This window comes from Ceratotherium simum, chromosome 39 (genome assembly GCF_057802395.1).
Source record: "Ceratotherium simum simum isolate JZ-2026a chromosome 39, ASM5780239v1, whole genome shotgun sequence".
Classification (NCBI taxonomy): domain Eukaryota; kingdom Metazoa; phylum Chordata; class Mammalia; order Perissodactyla; family Rhinocerotidae; genus Ceratotherium; species Ceratotherium simum.
The window spans coordinates 3,896,158-3,917,285 of record NC_141938.1 but is presented as its reverse complement, the minus strand read 5'-3'; the positions used below and the strand labels follow the sequence as shown (position 1 = coordinate 3,917,285).

The 21,128-nt window shown below is 40.8% G+C and overlaps 1 protein-coding gene across 1 annotated transcript in view; it reads right to left on the bottom strand.

Moving 5' to 3' along the window:
* Positions 1-222: 222 nt before the first annotated feature.
* LOC147912108 (uncharacterized) overlaps positions 223-21,128 on the bottom strand; it is a 40,650-nt gene continuing 19,744 nt past the window's right edge. The window contains 4 exon segments of the mRNA XM_087426023.1: positions 223-2,338; positions 2,341-2,909; positions 3,823-3,949; positions 4,566-4,686. Coding sequence (XP_087282149.1) covers positions 2,250-2,338; positions 2,341-2,902 — 651 coding nt within the window. The 5' untranslated portion in view covers positions 2,903-2,909; positions 3,823-3,949; positions 4,566-4,686 and the 3' untranslated portion in view covers positions 223-2,249.

Here is a 21,128-nt window from a genome sequence, read left to right as displayed (position 1 = left end):
TTGACTACAGATGCAATTCTGCAGGTCAGTGAAAAAACCATGATTTTTTAGTTTTGGGTTATGTATGAATGAGAAGTTAGTTTCATGACAAAAATTACAAGTATAAAAGAATAAAAAATAAAGTTTGCCTGAGAAAAAATACCTGAATTTGTATGCACATGATAAAACTGATTCATAATGTATGATGATTAAACAAAGAAAACTGGAAAGTATATCTGAAAATCCATAATTAAAATGAATTTTAATATATTCTGATGAAATGAAAACCAGTTGATAAAATATATCAATGAAACAACTATAGAAGTGTTCATTTCTCAAGGAAATGCATATAGTTTTAATGACATACAATCAAATGTTATTCAAAACATATTGGGGGAATACGTTCAGCTACAAGTAACAGGAAACACACCGTCTTCCTGATACGAGAAAGGTGATTGTATTCACATGGAAGACCTGGGTCCAGGCAGCCACTGCACAATGCAGCAGAGAAACAAACTCCCAGGTCCTTCTTTTTATGCCCCACTGTAGATGTCATGGTGAATCAGGAAACATGCTCACTAGCACTATTAACAGCATGAGCTGTTTCCTATACACATTAGACCTTATACAGCTATCACCTAGAGAAGAGGAGAATCAGAGAATACTCCCAAGTACAGAAGTCTGAATTAGTTTCCTGGTGGACACAAGAGGCCTTACAGAAATATTCTAACTCTAATGGATCTTTGACATGAAACTTGTGAAAACACCAGTGGAAAATACACCTGTAGGAAACGGGAAATCAGGGCCGGCCCCATGGCTTAGCGGTTAAGTGCGCGCGCTCCGCTACTGGCGGCCCGGGTTCGGATCCCGGGCGCACACCGATGCGCACCGCTTGTCCGGCCATGCTGAGGCCGCGTCTCACATACAGCAACTAGAAGGATGTGCAACTATGACATACAACTATCTACTGGGGCTTTGGGGAAGAAAAAAAAAAGGAGGAGGATTGGCAATAGATGTTAGCTCAGAACCAGTCTTCCTCAGAAAAAGAGGAGGATTAGCAAGGATGTTAGCTCAGGGCTGATCTTCCTCACCAAAAAAAAAAGAAAATGGAAATCAAACAGTTGTTTGTGGTTTTCAAGTTACTCTTGACTAGAAGGGCAAATAATTCAGAAAATGGGCTGGAAGATGGTGTCCTTAAAGCTCCTATGTAACTGTCTCTCTCCCAGTATGGTGGCTCCAAAATCTGACCAATGCCTTGTTTGCTTCTGCCTTCCAAATCTCACGCAAGTGAGGCTATTGGTGAATTCCAACATGGAACCATAAAGGCAATGGATTCTTAAATATCTATTTCATATTTATTACCCTCAATGACATAATGCAATATGGGGGTGATATGTCCAGCTCTAGAATTTGTTGCCCTATCACAAGCCTCTACTTAACTCCAAATGTATTCACTAAATACCAGCCAGAGGAACGACAAAGAGCAAAAGCCCTAATATGAAAATAATAATTCACTGGAAAGTATATTCTTTGATATTCTTGCCATACGTAAAAATTTATTCCAACTGTTTAAAAGTATGGAAAATTAAAATAGGCTCCTATACTCACCACTTTGGAAAAGGAGCTTTCTCTAAGAAATGTACAATACGTAAAACAGATTAGGCATATCCTGGAACTGCAATTCAAGGCCATTAAAAATATTTCAAAGACTACAACTGTCATTTTTTAATGTCTTCTTAACAGAACAATTAAAATATTTTAAAACAATTAAAGAGAAAATATCATTAACTGATTTAAGAAAAAAGCACCACCTATTAATCTTTATGTAATACTAATGAAGGATGACTTGCAGAATTATCTCAACTCAATATTCATTTCTGAAAGTTATTAATAGAAATCCACAATCCAATGCTGCACTTTAAGAAAGAGGCTTGGTAAACAATATATTTACAACTTTTATAACAACTCTTTCATGTTGGAAGTTTTCTAGAACATTACATGCAAATTAATTTCCATCAACTTTCTGACATGACTTACATTTATATTTCTTTTTGGTGGGAGTTACATATAGAAGGATGTAGGCTAATTGAAGTCTTTCCCTCACCGTTTACATTCAAGAAGTTTTTATCAATTTAGTCCTTTCATACCTTCAGAAAGAAGTGAGATGACAAAAGGCTTTCCCACATTCTTTACATTTACATAGTTTTTCCTCTAGTGTGCGTTCTCACATATCCTTGAAAGTTTCCATGAGAATTAAAGACTTTCCCATTTTACTGACATTCATAGGATTTCTCTCCAGTGTGACTTCTTTCATGTCCTGGAAGTAAACTGAGAAAACTAAATGCTTTACTACATTTTTACATTCATACAGTTTCTATCTAGTATGATTTCTTTCATGTTTTTGAAGAGAATTGGAAGAACTGAATGTTTTACTACATTTTTTACATTCATAAGGTTTCTCTCCAGTATGAATTCTTTTATGTTTTCTAAGAGAACTAATACAACTGAAGGCTTTCCCACATTTTTTACATTCATCAAGTTTCTCTCCAGTGTGACTCCTTTCATTTACTTTATTATTACTGGAAAAACGGAAGGCTTTACCACATGTTTTACATTCATAGGGTTTCTCTCCAGTATGAGTTCTTTCCTGTATTTGAAGATAACTGGGAAAAGTGAAGGCTTTCCCACATTCCTTACATTTATATGGCTTCTCTCCATAGTTTTCATAGTCATATGGTTTGGGTTCAGTGTGACATCTAACATGCCTATTAAGCGATGAATGATGCTTGAAGACTTTTCCACATGCACTGCATTCACATGATTTAGCTCCAGTAGTTTTCTTGTTCAGATTGAGATTTGGAATAAGGCTGAAGTTTTCTCCACACTGACCACCCTCTTCACTTTCACAGAGTCTCACTACCATTTGACTTCTGAAAAAAATGAGAAGCACATTTTTAATGATTTTTGTCATTAATGACTTTATATTTGTTATATTATGATTTATCAGAAAAGTTTAGGTTTTCTCTCTTGTCTGAACACTCAGAAATCGAATGTACTGAATACTCTGCAAGAGAACTTCACCTTTGTTATTATCTAAACAGTGATATTCCTATATAGGATTTATTAATACATTTCCAAGTGAACTATTTTGCAAAAACTGAACCTCTACAACATACTTCAGAAAGTATATTTGTTGAAAACTTCCCAAGAATAGCTAAATTTGAACCAAGGATTATTTCTTGTGTTTGCTGCTGCTTTTTTTTTTTGTGAGGAAGATCAGCCCTGAGCTCACATCCAATGTCAATCCTCCTCTTTTTTTTCTGAGTAAGACTGGCCCTGAGCTAACATCTGTACCCATCTTCCTCTACTTTATATGGGACACCGCCACAGCATGGCCTGACAAGCAGTGCATCGGTGTGTGCCCGGGATCCAAACCTGCGAACCCTGGGCTGCCGAAATGGAGCGCGCACACTTAACCACTGCACCACTGGGCCGGCCTTGTTTGCTTCTTTTCGAAATTTCATAAAATATCAGAATTCTCATGTGAGACACTGTTTTCTATTGTGAGTGTGACTCACCTTTGTATCTCTCTTAGTTTTTGTACTAATCTTCAATATCATGATCTTCCCATGCTTTTCCTGAAATGCAGACCCAGAGAGTGAATTTCAAAGCATTAGAAATTATAGAAAAATTTTTAGATTCTAAGTCCACGATGAGCTATGACCATTTCTAGTTTATTAACCAATATCCCCTGTTTCCACATTCTACAGCTTGAAACAATGTTGATGGGCAAGGAACACTTGTTTTCTAATTGATGAAGGGAAGGAATGTCCTCATTCTTACCTATTGAGGCCAGGATCCTGAAGGTTTCCCGCATCACATCTCTGTAGAGTTTCTTCTGTGAAGGATCTAGTAAAGCCCACTCCTCTGGGGTGAAGTTCACAGCCACATCCTCAATGTCCGGTGAGTCCTAAAACATCACATATATGTGTAGAGTAGGATGCATAAGTGTAACAGCAGTGGGGACCTATAGTCCATTTGTAGGAATTTTACATATGATTCTGTCATCTTCAAACATTAATTCTATGTCATGATCATCAAAAACTCAGTTTTTCTGTACACATGTCATCATCAATTTAACAGCATCATGAACACATGGAAATTACACGTTTTAATGTGATCACATAACATTGTATTTTTCTCTATTCATAGGGTCTAGAGCATGTTGGGCAATGACAGAAATTCTAAACAAAGGAAACAAATATTATCCTTTTAAGACTGACGGTTCCTTGAGGCCAGCCTGGTGGCATAGTGGTTAAGTTTGCATGCTCTGCTTTGGCAGCCTGGGATTCACAGGTTTGGATTTCAGGCACAGAGCTACACACCACATATCAAGCCACGCTGTGGCAGGAATCCCACATATAAAGTAGAGGAAGATGGGCATAGATGTGAGCTCGGGGCCAATCTCCCTCAGCAAAAAGAGAAAGATTGGCAATGGATGTTAGCTCAGAGCTAATCTTCCTCACCAAAAAAAAAGACTGATGGTTCCTTGTGAGAAAAATTCTTTCACCTTTCTTATTACCCACCAGTTATAGCACTCCATGATGCAAAGGGTCAAATCTGTATGAAGTTTCAATGGAAAAATCATAGCGAAGAACTGGAAGCTCCTTTGTCTGGTCCAATCATCAAATAGAGAGTCCAGGAGGCCTGTAGAAATCAAACTTTTAACAAAGCCCAGCTGGCCACATTGTCCTAAAGTACTCCAGGCAATCATTACAAGTAATCAGAGGCAGCTGTCTAAATGTAAATATTCTGGTGAGGAAGCAATGCTTTTAACTTGTGTTGTACTTACTATAGACTCAGTTTTTTCTTTCTCACTCTACATGATTTGATGGGGCTAAAACGTTATTTGGGGTGAGTGACATCAGCATCACGGCGGAGTGAGCTTCCCCCATTGAACTTTCCCCCTCTAAGACACAACAAAAATGACATTCATATTCCAACAGAAGCTATTCACACAACACAGGGGACGTCTGAGGCACCCAGGCAGCTGTACACCCAAGGACTGAGGTGCTGGAATCCCCAGAGTGAGTGGAAGGAGGTAAGAGGAGCTCCCTTCCTTCCCCAAGGACTGCGGTCCAGAGACCGAGACCATGTGGCTCTTGGGGGGGGGGGGCGGCTCGCTGCGTGAAAACCGGCGCTCTCCAAGACCCCTCACAGCCAGAGGTGATCCCCATATGGAGGGAGTGGAACTGTTGTGAGGGTAGTTTCAACAATCTAGCCCCTGAGGAGAGCAGAGAGTGACAGCAAGACGAGAAACCTCTGAGATCGGGGAGGAGAAAGTAAGCACCCCATCCCCCAACCGGCCTACCCGACTGGCGCTTCAGCACAGTGGCGCTTCAGCTCAGCCCCGTCCCTAGAGGCAGTGGCCCCCAGGCATCTGGGCCCCACCAGCAGGGGCAGCATGACCGTCCCACCCACACAGGCAGCAGCCCCCAGGCGCCCGAGCCCGACAGCAATGGGGTGAGCCTGCACCCCCACACCAGAGGCAGTGGCAGCTCAGGCCCCACTACACTGCAGCCCCAGCTGCTCCAGCTGGACCAAGCCACAGCCCCAGCTTCCCCAGCTCCACCATGCCACGGCCCCAGCTCCTTTGGCTGGACTGTGCTCCCCACCCAGCTCCTTTGGCTTGACCACCCTCCACCACCTCTGGCTCCAGCAGCTTCGGCTTGGCCTGTGCTCAGGCTCCAGTTGACTTGGCGCCAGCAACTTTGGCACCGCACTCCAGTTCCAGCTTCTTTGGCCCAGAGGCGCTCCAGCTCCTCCTTCTTCAGCCCAGCGCACTCCAGTTCCAGCTTCTTTGGCCCAGCAGCACTCCAACTCTTCCTTCTTTGGCCCAGCAGCACTCCAGCTCCTGCTTCTTTGGCCCAGTGGCACTTCACCTGCGGTTGCTTCAACCTACCTGCACCTGAGCCCCAGCTGCTTCAGCCTAGCTGCGCTCCAGTCTCAGCTGTTCCCACATTCCAGCTCCAGCTGTTCCCACGGTTCCCCACCAGCAGCCTCCACTCAGCCATGCCTCAGATCAGCCAGGGGCTGACGAGAGGGCCCATGGATTGAGGCAGGCCAGAATACAGAGCCCTTGACTTCCACCCAGTGGCAGCAAGAGGAAACTGCGACCATATATTTTCACTATGAGGAAAAGTAAGCCAACAACGACAGGCACCATGCAAAAATATATTAAATCTCCAGACCAAAAGGAAAATGACAAGCACCCAGAAGTCAACCCGGAAAGCACAGAAATGTAAAACCTTAATGACAGAGAATTCAAAATAGCCATCATAAAAAAGCTTAATAAAATACAAGAAAACACAGACAGACAATTCAGTGAAATCAGGAGTTTCTTCACAAAAGAGATTGAAACTATAAAAACAAAAACCAATCAGAAATCCTAGAGATGAAAAACTCAATAGAGGAGATAAAGACAAATCTGGAAGCCTTAAGCATCAGAGCTGACAATATGGAGGAAAGACTTAGCAATATTGAGGACAGCAATGCAGAAATGCTCCAGATGGAGGAGGAAAGAGAACTAAGACTAAAAAGAAATGAAGAAACTCTCCGAGAAATATCTAATTCAATTAGGAAATCCAACATACGGATTATAGGTATTCCAGAGGGAGAAGAGAAGGAAAAATGAGTAGAGAACTTGTTCAAAGAAATAATCTCTGAGAACTTTCCAAACCTGGGGAAGGAGCTGGAAATACCAGTGAATGAAATAAACAGATCTCCTAAATATATCAACGAGAAAAGACCCTCTCCAAGGCATATAGTAGTAAAGCTGGCAAAAGTCACGGACAAAGAAAAAATATTATGGGCAGCTAGACAAAAAAAATAACATACAAAGGATTTCCTATCAGGCTCTCAGCCGATTTCTCGACAGAAACTTTACAGCCTAGGAGAGAGTGGAATGATATATTCAAAATTCTGAAGGACAAAAACTTTCAGCCAAGAATACTCTATCCAGCGAAAATATCCTTCAGATGTGATGGAGAAACAATAACTATCCTAGATAAACAAAAACTAAGGGAGTTCATTGCCACAAGACCCCCACTACAAGAAGTGCTCAAGAAGGCCCTCATCCCTGAGGAAAAAAAGAGAAAGGGGATTCAAAGTTTTGAACAAGGAGGAAAATAGTCAACAAAAACAGAAAAATTGCAGTCTTCCATCAAAAGAGATTAGCAAACACTTAAATATAAAACCAAAGATCAAGGGAAGGTAAGCACCAAGCATAAATACAACCTCATCATGTTAAACACGAACTCACAACACAAGAAGGAATAAGATGCGACAACAATAACTTAGAACGGGAAGAGGAAAGGGATCGAATCGACTTACTCTAAGGGAATAAGAGGTCATCAAAAAATGGACTATCACATCCACGAGATTTTTTTATACAAACCTCATGGTAACGACTAACCAAATAATCAGAACAGAATCACACACGATAAAGAAAGAGAAAACTAAGAGAACCCTCATACAGAACTACCAAACTAAATTGGTAGTCTGAAACATACAGGACGAGAAACAAAAGAAATGCAAAAGAACCAGAAAAAGAGCGATAAAGTAACAACAAGCCCCCATGTATCAATAATTACCGTAAATGTGGGCCGGCCCTGTGGCTTGGTGGTTAAGTGCGCGCGCTGCGATGCAGGCGGCCCGGGTTCGGATCCCGGGTGCGCATCGAGGCACCACTTCTCTGTCCATCCTGGGGCCGAGTCCCACATACAGCAACTAGAAGGGTGTGCAGCTGTGACATACAGCTATCTACTGGGGCTTTGGGGGCAAAAAATAAAATAAATAAAATCTTTAAAAAAAAAAAAAAAATTACCGTAAATGTAAATGGACTGAACTCTCCAATCAAAAGACAGAGTGGTGGGATGGATTAAAAAACAACACCCAACAACATGCTGCCTCCAGGAAACACATCTCAGCTCTAAAGACAAACACAGGCTCAGAGTGAAAGGATGGAAGACAAAACTCAAGCTAATGGCAAACAAAAGAAAGGAGGTGTTGCCATACTTATATCAGACAAAGTTGACTTCAAGATAAAACAAGTAATGAGGGACAAAGGGGGGCAATATATAATGATAACAGGCACACTCCACCAAGAAGACATATCACTTTTAAATATATATGCACCCAATACAGGAGCACCAAGATACATAAAACAACTATTAACAAACCTAAAAGGAGATATTAACAACAACACAATAATAGTAGGGGATCTTAACACCCCACTCTCATCAATGGACAGATCATCAAGACAGAAAATAAATAAGTAAATAATGGACCTAATTGAAAAACTAGATGAGATGGACTTAAGAGACATACACAGAGCACTCCATCTAAACACAGCAGATTACACATTCTTCTCAAGCGCGCATGGAACATTCTCAAGAATAGACCATATGTTGGGAAACGAGGCATGCTTATATAAATTTAAGAAGATTGAAATCATAACAAGCATCTTATCCGACCATAATGCCATGAAGTTAGAAATCAACTACAAGGAAAAAACCGGGAAAGTGACAAAGCTGCGGAGACTCAATAACTTGCTACTAAACAACCAACGGATCATTGATGAAATTAAAGGAGAAATCAAAGCATATCTGGAGTCAAAGGAAAATGAAAATACACCTTACCAACTCACAGGGGATGCAGCAAAAGCGGTCCTGAGAGGGAAACTCATAGCAATACAGGCCCACCTTAACAAACAAGAAAAAGCCCAAATAAGCAACCTCAAACTACGCCTAACAGAATTAGAAAAAGAAGAACAAACAAAGCCTAGAGTCAGCAGAAGGAGGGAAATAATAAAAATCAGACCAGAAATAAATGAAATTGAAATGAAAAAAACAGTAGAAAGGATCAATGAAACAAAGAGCTGGTTCTTTGAGAAGATAAAGAAAACTGACAAACCCTCAGCCAGACTCACCAAGAAAAAAAGAGAGAAGGCTCAAATAAATAAAATTAGGAATGAAAAAGGAGAAGTTACAACAGATACCACAGAAATACAAAAGATTATAAGAGAATACTATGAAAAACTATATGCCAATAAATTGGACAATCTAGAAGAAATGGATAAATTCCTAGACTCATACAACCTCTCAAAACTGAATCAAGAAGAAATAGAGAACCTGAATAGACCAATCACAAGTAAAGAGATTGAAACAGTAATCAAAAAACTCCCCAAAAATAAAAGTTCAGGACCAGATTGCTTCTCTGGAGAATTTTACTAAACATTCAAAGAAGACTTAATACCAATCCTTCTCAAACTACTCCAAAACACAGAGAAAGATGGAACACCTCCCAACACATTTACGAGGCCTGATACCAAAGCCAGGCAAAGACAATACTAAGAAGGAAAACTACAGACCAATATCCCTGATGAACATAGCTGCAAAAATCCTCAACAAAATATTGGCAAACCGAATACAGAAACACATTAAAAAGATCATACACCACGATCAAGTGGGATTCATACCAGGGACACAGGGATGGTTCAACGTCTGCAAATCAATCAATGTGATACACCACATTAATAAAATGAGGAATAAAAACCATATGATCATCTCAATAGATGCAGAGAAGCCTTTTGACAAGATCCAACATCGACTTATGATAAAAACTCTCAACAAAATGGGTACAGAAGGAAAGTACCTTAACATAATAAAGCCATATATGACAAACCCACAGCCAAAATCATACACAATGGGGAAAAACTGAAAGCCATCCCTCTGAAAACAGGGACAAGACAAGGGTGCCCACTGTCACTACTCTTATTCAACACAGTACTGGAGGTTCTGGCCAGAGTAATTAGGCAGGAAAAAGGAATAAAAGGAATCCAAATAGGCAACGAAGAAGTGAAACTCTCGCTGTTTGCAGATGACATGATCTTATATATAGAAAACCCTAAAGGATCCACTGGAAACTATTAGAAATAATCAACAACTACAGCCAAGTGGCAGGGTACAAAATCAACTTACAGAAATCAGTTGCATTTCTATATACCAACAACGAACTAACAGAAAGAGAACTCAAGAAGACAATCCCATTTACAATTGCAACCAAAAGAATAAAATATCTAGGAGTAAATTTAACCAAGGAAATGAAAGACCTGTACAATGAAAACTATAAGACATTATTGAGTGAAATCAATGATGACATAAAGAAATGGAAAAATATTCCATGCACTTGGAGAAGAATAAACATAGTTAAAATGTCCATACTACTTAAAGCAATCTACAGATTCAATGCAATCCCAATCAGAATCCCAAGGACATTCTTCACAGAAGTAGAACAAAGAATACTAACATTCATATGGGGCAACAAAAGACCCCGTATAGCTAAAGCAATCCTGAAAAAGAAGAACAAGGCTGGAGGCATCACAATCTCTGACTTCAAAACATACTACAAAGCGATAGTAATTAAAACAGCATGGTACTGGTACAAAAACAGACACACAGAACAATGGAACAAAATTGAAAGCCCAGAAATAAAACCTCATATCTACAGGCAGCTAATCTTTGACAAAGGAGCTAAGGGCATATAGTGGAGAAAGGAAAGTCTCTTCAATAAATGGTGCTGGGGGCCGGCCCCGTGCCTTAGCGGTTAAGTGCGTGTGCTCTGCTGCTGGCGGCCCGGGTTCGGATCCCGGGCATGCACCGACGCACCGCTTCTCTGGCCATGCTGAGGCCGCGTCCCACATACAGCAACTAGAAGGATGTGCAGCTATGACATACAATTATCTACTGGGGCTTTGGGGGGAAAATAAATAAATAAAATCTTAAAAAGAAAAATAAATAAATAAATTGTGCTGGGAAAACTGGACAGCTACTTTCAAAAGAATGAAAGTAGACCATCTTATTTGCCATACACAAAAATTAACTCAAAATGGATCAAAGACCTGAAGGTGAGACCTGAAACTATAAAACTCCTGGAGGAAAATATAGGTAGTACACTACTCATCATCAGCCATAAAGGGATCTTTTTGAATTCCATGTCTACTCAGACAAGGGAAACAAAAGAAAAAATAAACAAGTGAGACTTCATCAGATTAAAGAGATTCTACAAGCCAAATGAAACTAGGATCAAAATAAATAGGGAACCCACCAGCTGGGAAGAAATATTTGCAAACCATATATCTGACAAGGGATTAATCTCCATAGTATATAAAGAACTCACACAATTGAATACCAAAAAAACAAACAACCCAATCAAAAAATGGGCAGAGGAAATGAACAGACACTTCTCCAAAGAAGATATACAGATGGCCAATAGGCACATGAAAAGATGCTCAACATCACTAATCATCAGGGAAATGCAAATCACAACCACACTAATCATCTTACACCTGTTAGAATGGGTATAATCACCAAGACAAAAAGCAACAAATGCTAGAGAGGCTGTGGAGAAATGGGAACCCTAATCCACTGCTGGTGGGAATGCAAACTGGTGCAGCCTCTATGGAAAACAGTATGGCCATTCCTCAAAAAATTAAAAATAGAAATACCTTATGATCCAGCTATCCCACTACTGGGTATCTACCCAACGAACCTGAAATCAACAATCCAAAGAGGCTTATGCACGCCTATGTTCATCACAGTATTATTCACTATAGCCAAGACATGGAAGCAACCCAAGTGTCCCTCAACTGATGATTGGATAATGAAGATGTGGTATATATATACCATGTAACACTACTCAGCCATAAAAAAAGACAAAATCGCCCCATTTGCAACAACATGGATGGACCTGAAGGGTATTATGTTAAGTGAAATAAGCCAGAAAGAGAAAGACAAACAGTGCATGATTTCACTCATATGTAGAAAATAAACCAAGACATGGACAGATAGAACTGTTTGGTGGTTACCAGGGGCTAGCGGGGTGGGGCTGGGCACAAGGGGTGGAGGGATGCACTTATATGGTGACTGATAATAATGTACAACAAAAATTTCACAATTAAAAAAAAAAGTTGTTTGGAACTTAGGGCTCAGACACAAGGAAGAAAACACAGCAACTTAGACCATAAAATCCCTATACTCATGTGCCTCAAAGCTACTTATCACCAATTTTTACAACAGACAGTGAGATAATAATGTGCCATAAGAGCTCTTTCAGGTCAAACACTAACAGCGGACCCTGGGCCTTGCTTGCCTTGAGGGCCAGGTTAAAAATTGCAGATTGCGAGGAGTTCACAATGGTTTGATGGTAAATTTGCCCATGATTATAAAATATGTGAAGGATTTAACAGTGCTTTCCTCCAAAAGAACACAAAATCTAATTCTCTATCTTCAACAGAAAGTGTTTCCTGACCAGACACTCTAGATGATGCCCTGCCAACTTCTGACCCTGCACTTAAGGAATTTAGAAGCTGTCATTCTTGATCTCACAAGAAGAAAATGAACAAACTTGAAATGAAAAACTCTTCTTAGATCCATGGGATCCTTGTGGTCATCTGGCAAGCTAGTGTCTCCATAATGAGCAAAGAGAAAAAAAAGATGTCATTTTGAAATATGTCCCAAATATTCTATACTTAAAAAGGCCTGTGCCAAACAGAAAATTTATTTCATGAGAGTCTAATGCAAAGACAAAAAGAACGAAAAAGACAGAACACAATATCCATGGAACCTAGGAGAACCCTCTTTAACAGAAGGTTTAAAAAGATATATTGGGAATACCTGAAGGAAAAGAAAGATAGAAAGAAACAGAACAAACAAGTGAAGTAATAATCACCAAAATATCCTTAAGTTAATGATAGCCAGGAAAGTCTATATCCGGGAAGCTCAGAGAACACTAAACATGATAAATTACAAAAGTGCACACCCAAGGATATCACACTGAAACTAGAGAAAAATCAAAGATAGAGAATGTATTGAGAAATGCCAAAGAAACACACCTCAGGTATAAAGAAACAAAGATCTGAATTAAATTGGACTTCTCTTCAAAAACCATGCAAGAAAGAAGGGAGTAGGGGCTGGGCTGGTAGTTAAGTTCATGTGATCTGCTCTGGCAGCCTGGGGTTCACCAATTCGGATCCTGGGCATGGACCTATTCACCACTCATCAAGCCATGCTGAGGTAGCATCCCATATAGAAGAGCTAGAAAGACATACAACTAGGATACACAACTATGCACTGGGGCTTTGAGGGGGGAAAAGTGAGCTTTAAAAAATAAGAAAGAACAGAGTAGAGTGAAATATTTAAAGTTTTGAACATAAAAACACACTCTTAGAATTCTCTGTCGAGCAAAATTATCCTTAATAAGGAGAAATAAGGACTTTCTGAGACAAAAATTGACAAAATTTGTCATGAGTACACCTTCTTTGAATGAAGTGTTCAAAAATTTATCAGAAAGAATGTAAATGATAAAGGTAAAGGTTAGAAAAGAAAAAATGTAGGTAAAATATCTTTTATATTTCTCATAATTCATATAACAAGTGACATTTTGTTTATAATAATATTAGCAACAATGTATTTGGTAATGAGAAGCTTATGGACAAGTGAAATAAATGACAACAATGTGACAAGGGATGAGAAAGGGGAAATTAGTATGTTAAGAGGTACTTGCAAAACAGTGAAATGCTATAGTGTTATTTGTCAGAGGAGGTGGGTTAGTTGTAAATGTATGCTGAAAACTCAAGGGCAACCACAAAAAAAATGTTTCTTAAAAAATGTGTAACTGATATGGGCCAGCCCCGTGGCTTAGCGGTTAAGTGCGCGTGCTCCGCTACTGGCGGCCCAGGTTCGGATCCTGGGCACACACCAACGCACTGCTTCTCCGGCCATGCTGAGGCCGCGCCCCACATACAACACCTAGAAGGATGTGCAAACATGACATACAACTATCTACTGGGGCTTTGGGGAAAAAAAAGGAGGAGGATTGGCAATAGATGTTAGCTCAGAGCCGGTCTTCCTCAGCAAAAAGCGGAGGATTAGCGTGGGTGTTAGCTCAGGGCTGATCTTCCTCACAAAAAAAAAAAAAATGTGTAACTGATATGCTAAGAGAGGAGGAAAAAAGAGTCAGAGTAAATGCTCAATCTCAGCCAGGGAAGATGGAAAAATGGTAGAAGAGAAAAAGAAAACAAACAAAAAGGGTAAAAATGGAAAATAGTAAAACGTTTGGAAAATATTAATCCAATTGTATAAATAAACCACTTCAATCATCAATGGTCTCGATAAAATTGAAACACACAGTAACATCAGATTTCAAAAAATACAATTATATATATGTTTTAACTATAAAGACATAGACAGATGAAGGGTAAAGTGATGGAGAAAAACAGACCATACCAACACTAATCAAAAGAGAGCTGCCATAATTATATGAATTATAGACAATGCAGATTTTAAACCAAGGAAAATTCAGGGATAGAGAGGGGCATTAGATACTGACAAAGGGGTCTATTCTCCAAGATGGCACAGCAATCCTTCAGGTGTATGTGAATAACAACAGAGGGGCAAAATACATGAGACAAGAACTGATAGAATGCAAGAAGAAATAGTTGAATATAGCAGTACAGCTGCAGAATTCAACACACTTTATTACGAACTATGAATTCCAGCGGGCAGGAAATGAATAAGGAAAGAGGTGAACTGAACAGCACTATGAAACAACTGGACTTCATTGTAATGTTGGAATACTTCATATAAAAAGAGCAGACTATACATTCTTCTCAAGTTCGCATGCAACATTCACCAAGACAAACCACATTCTGGGACAGAGAGCACACCTTAACAAATTTGAAAGAACAGAAATCATACAAAATATGCTCTCACGCCACATAGGCATTCATCTACAAGTCAATAACAGAAAGATAGTTGGAAAACCTGCAAGTATGTGGGGATTCAACAACACACATCTAGATAATACGTAGGATCAAAGAAGTCTCAAGAGAAATAAAAAAAATATTTTGAACTAAATGAAATAAAAACACAACATACCAATGGTTCTTGGATGCAGCAAAAGCAGTGCCTAGAAGGAAATTTATGTCATTGAACAAACAAACTGGAAAAACCAAAGATCTCTAATAAATAATGTAAGCATCTACCTTAGGAAATAAAAAGAAAACCAAATTAAACCCCAAATAAGCACAATTAAAGAAATTATAAAACTCAGAAAGGAAATCATTATCATTGTGGAAAACCAATGAAGAAAATTAAAATAAAAAAATGGTTCTTTGACAAGATGAATAAAATTGATGAACCTCTAGTAAAGATACCAAAGAAAAGATAGAAGACAGAAATTACTAATATCAGAAAGGAAAGGAGAGGGAAATGAAAATGAAAAAGGATTTGATAAAATCCAACATCCATTTATGATAAGCTAGTAATAGAGGAGAACTTCCACTTCTTGAGAAAGAACATCTTCACAAAATCTGGAGCTAAATTTACAACATTTGTTCCATATGACATGATTGTCTTTGTGAAACATCTGAGAGAATTCATGACAACAAAAGTAACTCCTAGAATTAATAAGAGAGTATAGTATAGCATGGGTGAAGGATGAGTGAGCCAATTCCTTTCCAGATAGACCCACAAAAACATAGTGAACAGGTCTTTGAAAAAGAAGGAAAGGCAATTCAAATGAAAAATAAAGCCTGTTAAACAAATACTAGAGGAAATAGCAGATATCCACATGCAAACACACACACACAAAATGAATGTAGAGGGGCCAGCCTGGTGGTGTAGTGCTTAAGTTCGTGCCCTCCACTTCAGCAGCCTGGGCTTTGTGGGTTCGGATCCTGGGCACGGACCTGCGCATCACTCATCAAGCCATGCTGTGGTGGCATCCCACAGACAAATAATAAAGGAAGACTGGCACAGATGTTAGCTCAGGGCCACTCTTCCTCAAGCAAAAAGAGGAAGCTTGGCAACAGATGTTAGCTCGGGACCAATCATCCTCACCAAAAAAAAAAATGAATGTAGACACCAGCCTTACATCTTTCTCAAAAATTAAGTCAAAACACATCAGAGATCTAAACGTAAAATGCCAAAGGAATAAACTTCAAGAAGATACCATGGGGGCTGGCCCCGTGGCTTGGCAGTTAAGTGCGCGTGCTCCGCGGCTGGCGGCCCGGGTTTGGATCCCGGGCGTGCACCGATGCACCGCTTCTCCGGCCATGCTGAGGCCGCGTCCCACATACAGCAACTGGAAGGATGTGCAGCTATGACATACAACTATCTACTGGGGCTTTGGGGAAAAAAAAGGAGGAGGATTGGCAATAGATGTTAGCTCAGAGCCGGTCTTCCTTAGCAAAAAGAGGAGGATTAGCATGGATGTTAGCTCAGGGCTGATCTTACTCACAAAAAAGAAAAAAAAAAAAAGAAGATACCATGGGAGAAGACCTAGATGACCTTGGGTTTACAGATGAATTTTTAGATACAAAACCAAAAAGCAAGGTCCACAAAAGAAAAAACCAACAATTTTACTTGATTAAAATGAAAAACTCTTGCTATAGAAAGACAATGTTAAGAGAATAAAAACACAATTCACAGTGTAAGAGAAAACCTTTGTAACACAGTTATCAGATAAATGAGTGGTATCTCGAATATCCAAACTCTTAAAACTCAACAGTCAGAAGACAAAAAAACCAATTAAAAAATGGGCAAAAGATCTCAACAGACAGCTCACTGAAGAAGATATATAGATGGAAAATAAGCAAAATGAAAACATGCTCCACATCAAATGTCACTGGAAAATTGCAAATGAAACAATGAGGTTGGGGCCAGCCCGGTGGCGCAAGCGGTTGGGTGCGCGCGCTCTGCTGCGGTGGCCCGGGGTTCGCTGGTTCAGATCCCGGGCGCGCACCGACGCACTGCTTGGCAAGCCATGCTGTGGCGGCGTCCCATATAAAGTGGAGGAGGATGGGCACGGATGTTAGCCCAGGGCCGTCTTCCTCGGCAAAGAAAGAAGAGGATTGGCGGATGTTAGCACAGGGCTGATCTCCTCACAAAAAAAAAAAAAAAAAAAGAAACAATGAGGTATCATTAAAAACTTAGTAAATAGGTGAAACACAAAACACTCAGAACACCAAATACTGGTGAAGACGTGAAGCTACAGGTAATCTTCATTCATTGCTGGTGGAAATGGAATTTGTTACCCCTACAACGGAAGACAGGAAATTTCCTTCAAAACAAAATACACTTTTACTACATAGAGTAAGATCCAGAAATCACACTCCTTGGTATTTTTCCAAATGAATTGAAACATTATGTTCACACAAATGATTATAGGACATCCCAATTAAGTGATGAAGACAGCAACTCTCCACTGAGCTCCGTCATGTATGAATGTGTCTTGTCATCCTTAGTCTATGCACTCCCCAGTGCTGTGCATTCAGTTAATCCCAAGGAAACACCCAGGGAACAAAAGAGTCTGGGAGAGAGGTGACCTCCAAACACCCAGGGAACAAAGGAGTCTGGGAGAGGGGTGACCTCCTCCATCACCCTAGCATCTATCAATGAACTGAAGAAAGAAAGGCCATGCCCCTCCTGCAGGTCACATAAGCTAGAGGACCAAGGTTAGGCTCCATCATATCACAAGTAGGTGTCAGTACCCAGGCTGAGCTGCTGGAAGTCTGTTTTCATGGCCAAAGGCATAATAGGCCCCTAGGTAAAGGGTCACATGCTCAGTGCTTGAGAGAGCCGGTTTTTTCAAGAGATCTCAGTACCTGGGGAAAACAGTAGCTCTAATGGCATATAGTGTGGGGACTAGGGCAGGTTCTTGCATCAGAAGCCTATGGACAACTTAAGGTCCTCCTCCAGAGCGCCTCAAATCACCGTCATCAGGGTTAGAAGGCTCCTCCATGAGAACTGGTTGCTTTATAGAGTTTAAGGAATTCGGTCTGAAGTTGAGCTTGAACTAACCCTTTTCCTGAGCCAAACTCAGACTGTGGGTATTGTCCACTATAACCCAGAGGGTCAGGATCTCTGTTGCAATACATGCAGGGATGGCAGCAGCAGCAGAGTTACCTAGAGGCCCCGGTGAGCCCTCTGGAATCGCAACACCTACTGGCTGTGTTTCATGTCTCTTCTTTTTCTCTCTGAAATAACTGCTCTTTAACCAGTGACCATCTGAGGGGCTCAGCTCATTCACAGGTATAATCATCCTCATAACTCCAGATTCCCCATAATGTTGAGGCAACCCCAGCCTCAGTCTCACCTTCACTCTAAACACACAGATAGTTTCCATGAAGACATAACCCAGGACCACATTAAGGAGGGCTCCATTCCCAGACTCTCATTCCCAAGGGAACTAAAACTGCCAAATAGGACTTCTCTGTACATAGAACCAGTTTTTGTGGCATCAACAGTACAACACAGGGCAGCACAGCTCACAGGAGGAGCTGCCCAGCAAGCAGCAGCTCACAGTGCAGGAGCCTCCAGGCTTTCTCATCAGCCCGTCCAGACAAGAAGGCCTAGGGGAAAGGGAGGGGTGAGGCTTAAGTGTTCAGAAGCCAAACACCAAATATGTGGACCCTGGCCACTCAGTACAAGGACAAACAGTGTAAGAATAATAGGCATTCACACTGGCTTGTTTTTACATAAAGAAGCACTAACAGGAAGATGAAGCAGTGATCACAACTGGTCATTTGAGGGGGGCTGGAGTGAGAGCAGGGGAGCGCGGCAGGATGTGCAGGCAGGGAGTCTTCTTAAGGTTCTTTCCTCTCTTAGGAATTTCTTAATCTTCCATGCATTATTTGTTTAAAATAAGGAGATGAATTACTATACACATATTTCCCAATTGTTGATCATTATTTTTAATTAACTTTTGCTTTTTAAAATGAATTTAATTTTAACATTTCTAAACAGGAAACCACAGCAAGATTTAATCCTTTATACACTAATGAATATAAAACTGCAGACAATAAAAATTTAGAAATCCTTTTGTAACAGAAAGGACAAAGGGCATTATAGTTTGTCCCTCCATTGTATTTCACACTGGGGATATTTTCAGGAATGAGTAGCATATTATAAGACATTAGAGATTTGCATTTAAGCACTACAATAAACTAGGAATTTCAAAGATTTACATAAGCTTTGACCTGTTTCTTCACATCAATGAAAACAGAAAATTCAAGTGCTTTTTCCTCACGTCCATTAAAATAGGAATTCATTTGCCTTAAGAATAGTATAGCCTTTTAAATGTCAAAGTTCTCTAGGGACATGGACACACAAAAACTGACCTAAAATAGGAAAATGCAACTGAGAACTTGAATATACCCATCTCACATCTTGAGGTTCTCTTGTCTAAATGCAACAAAATATTCTGTTTCATTCCACAATATTCTTGCCTTGCTAACATCATATCACTCAATCAATGTACATTTTAAAACCCAAAGTGCTAAAGGCAACTAGAATCAAAGGGCTGCAGGGCCGGCCCCGTGGCTTGGCGGTTGAGTGCGCGTGCTCCTCTACCGGTGGCCCGGGTTTGGATCCTGGGCGTGAACTGACGCACTGCTTGTCCGGCCCACATACAGCAACTAGAAGGATGTGCAACTATGACATACAACTATATACTGGGGCCTTGGGGAGGAAAAGGGGGGAAAAAAAAAAGGAGGATTGGCGATAGATGTTAGCTCAGGGCCAGTCTTCCTCAGCAAAAAGAGGAGGATTGGCATGGATGTTAGTTCAGGGCTGATCTTCCTCACAAAAAAAAAAAAAAAAAAGGCTACAATCTTCACTTGATAAAGGAATCCAAGGACAGAAACACAAATATTCAAATCAGCTCATAGAAGCAGCCTGCTTGCCTACAGTTCACAATGAGAGCCTACACTTACAAAGTTGACCATATTCCCCAATTTAGGGTTTAAACACTCCTGATTGATATAACCCCTAAAGTGGCCTTGTGCCTGGTGAAGGAGGGTAGAGACACCTGAGCAGCCACAGGAATGAACTCTGGGAGCTCCACACACCCTCCCCTCTCCCTTAAGCATGGAAGCACTGCCTCCCCCAGGCTTCCCTTCTCACAAGTGAGGACACTCTCAGCCGGATTCAGCTAAATATTCCAAACCAAATGAACACCAAAATTTGTAAACCCTTTGTCCAGGAGATAGAACACCTGATCTTCAGACTTTCTCAGTGTGCACAAATTACACTCTCAGTGCACCTACAGTGTGGATGCAAAACTCAAAAAAATGTTTAAAATGTCCAGGCCTAAGGAAGCATGACCACAACCTCAGAAAGGGCATCACTCCCCACCCCCATGAGCACACGCACCCCCAGCTTTCCAGGGCTCTGCAGCTCCTCTCAGTATAGAGGCTCCTTCCATGGGGGGTGTGAGCAGTAGGACACCTGCAGGGGGAGGCTCCCCAGGAAGAACAACTGGGCCTTCCAGTCCTTCCCTTTGCAGGCCCAAAGGGGCCTTAGCTTGGGTCTTTGAGTGCAGGTCTCTGCTCCCCACTGGAGATGCTTTGGAACATCATTGTTATTTTAAATGACACAAACCCAGTGTTTGAATAATCCAGCAAAAATCACTTAAACCCAGCCTTTCTGTGGAAAACAGGAAGAAAATTATAAGGTACTTTTACTAATTCAACTGGAAAACCCCAAATATCTATTCCTTTCAGGAAAAAAAGTCTATTAATTATTACTCTTACTGAGCAAGGGCTCACCACCTGACGTGCAGAGAAGCTGATACTGGGGCACATCAGTCTTTGAAAGAAGAAACAGTTTATTATAGAATTGATTGACAAGGAAACAGGACAGGCTCTCAGACCTATCTCCCCCATCCAAAGCATGGGGTGAGGTTGAAGGCAGCACGGAGGGCAGGCTGGTGTGCAGAAGCTCTGGCAGGATGAGTTTTTTTTTTTAATAATTTTATTTATTTATTTTTCCCCCAAAGCCCCAGTAGATAGTTGTATGTTATAGTTGCACAACCTTCTAGTTGCTGTATGTGGGACGCAGCCTCAGCATGGCCGGAGAAGCGGAGCGTCCGTGCGCTCCCGGGATCCGAACCTGGGCCGCCAGCAGCGGAGCGCGCGCACTTAACCGCTAAGCCACAGGGCCGGCCCATGGGCGAGAATTCTTACCAGAGCCAGCTCTCCCGGGTCACTGTCTGTAGTGCCCAGTCATGAGAGGGAAATAAAATTTCAT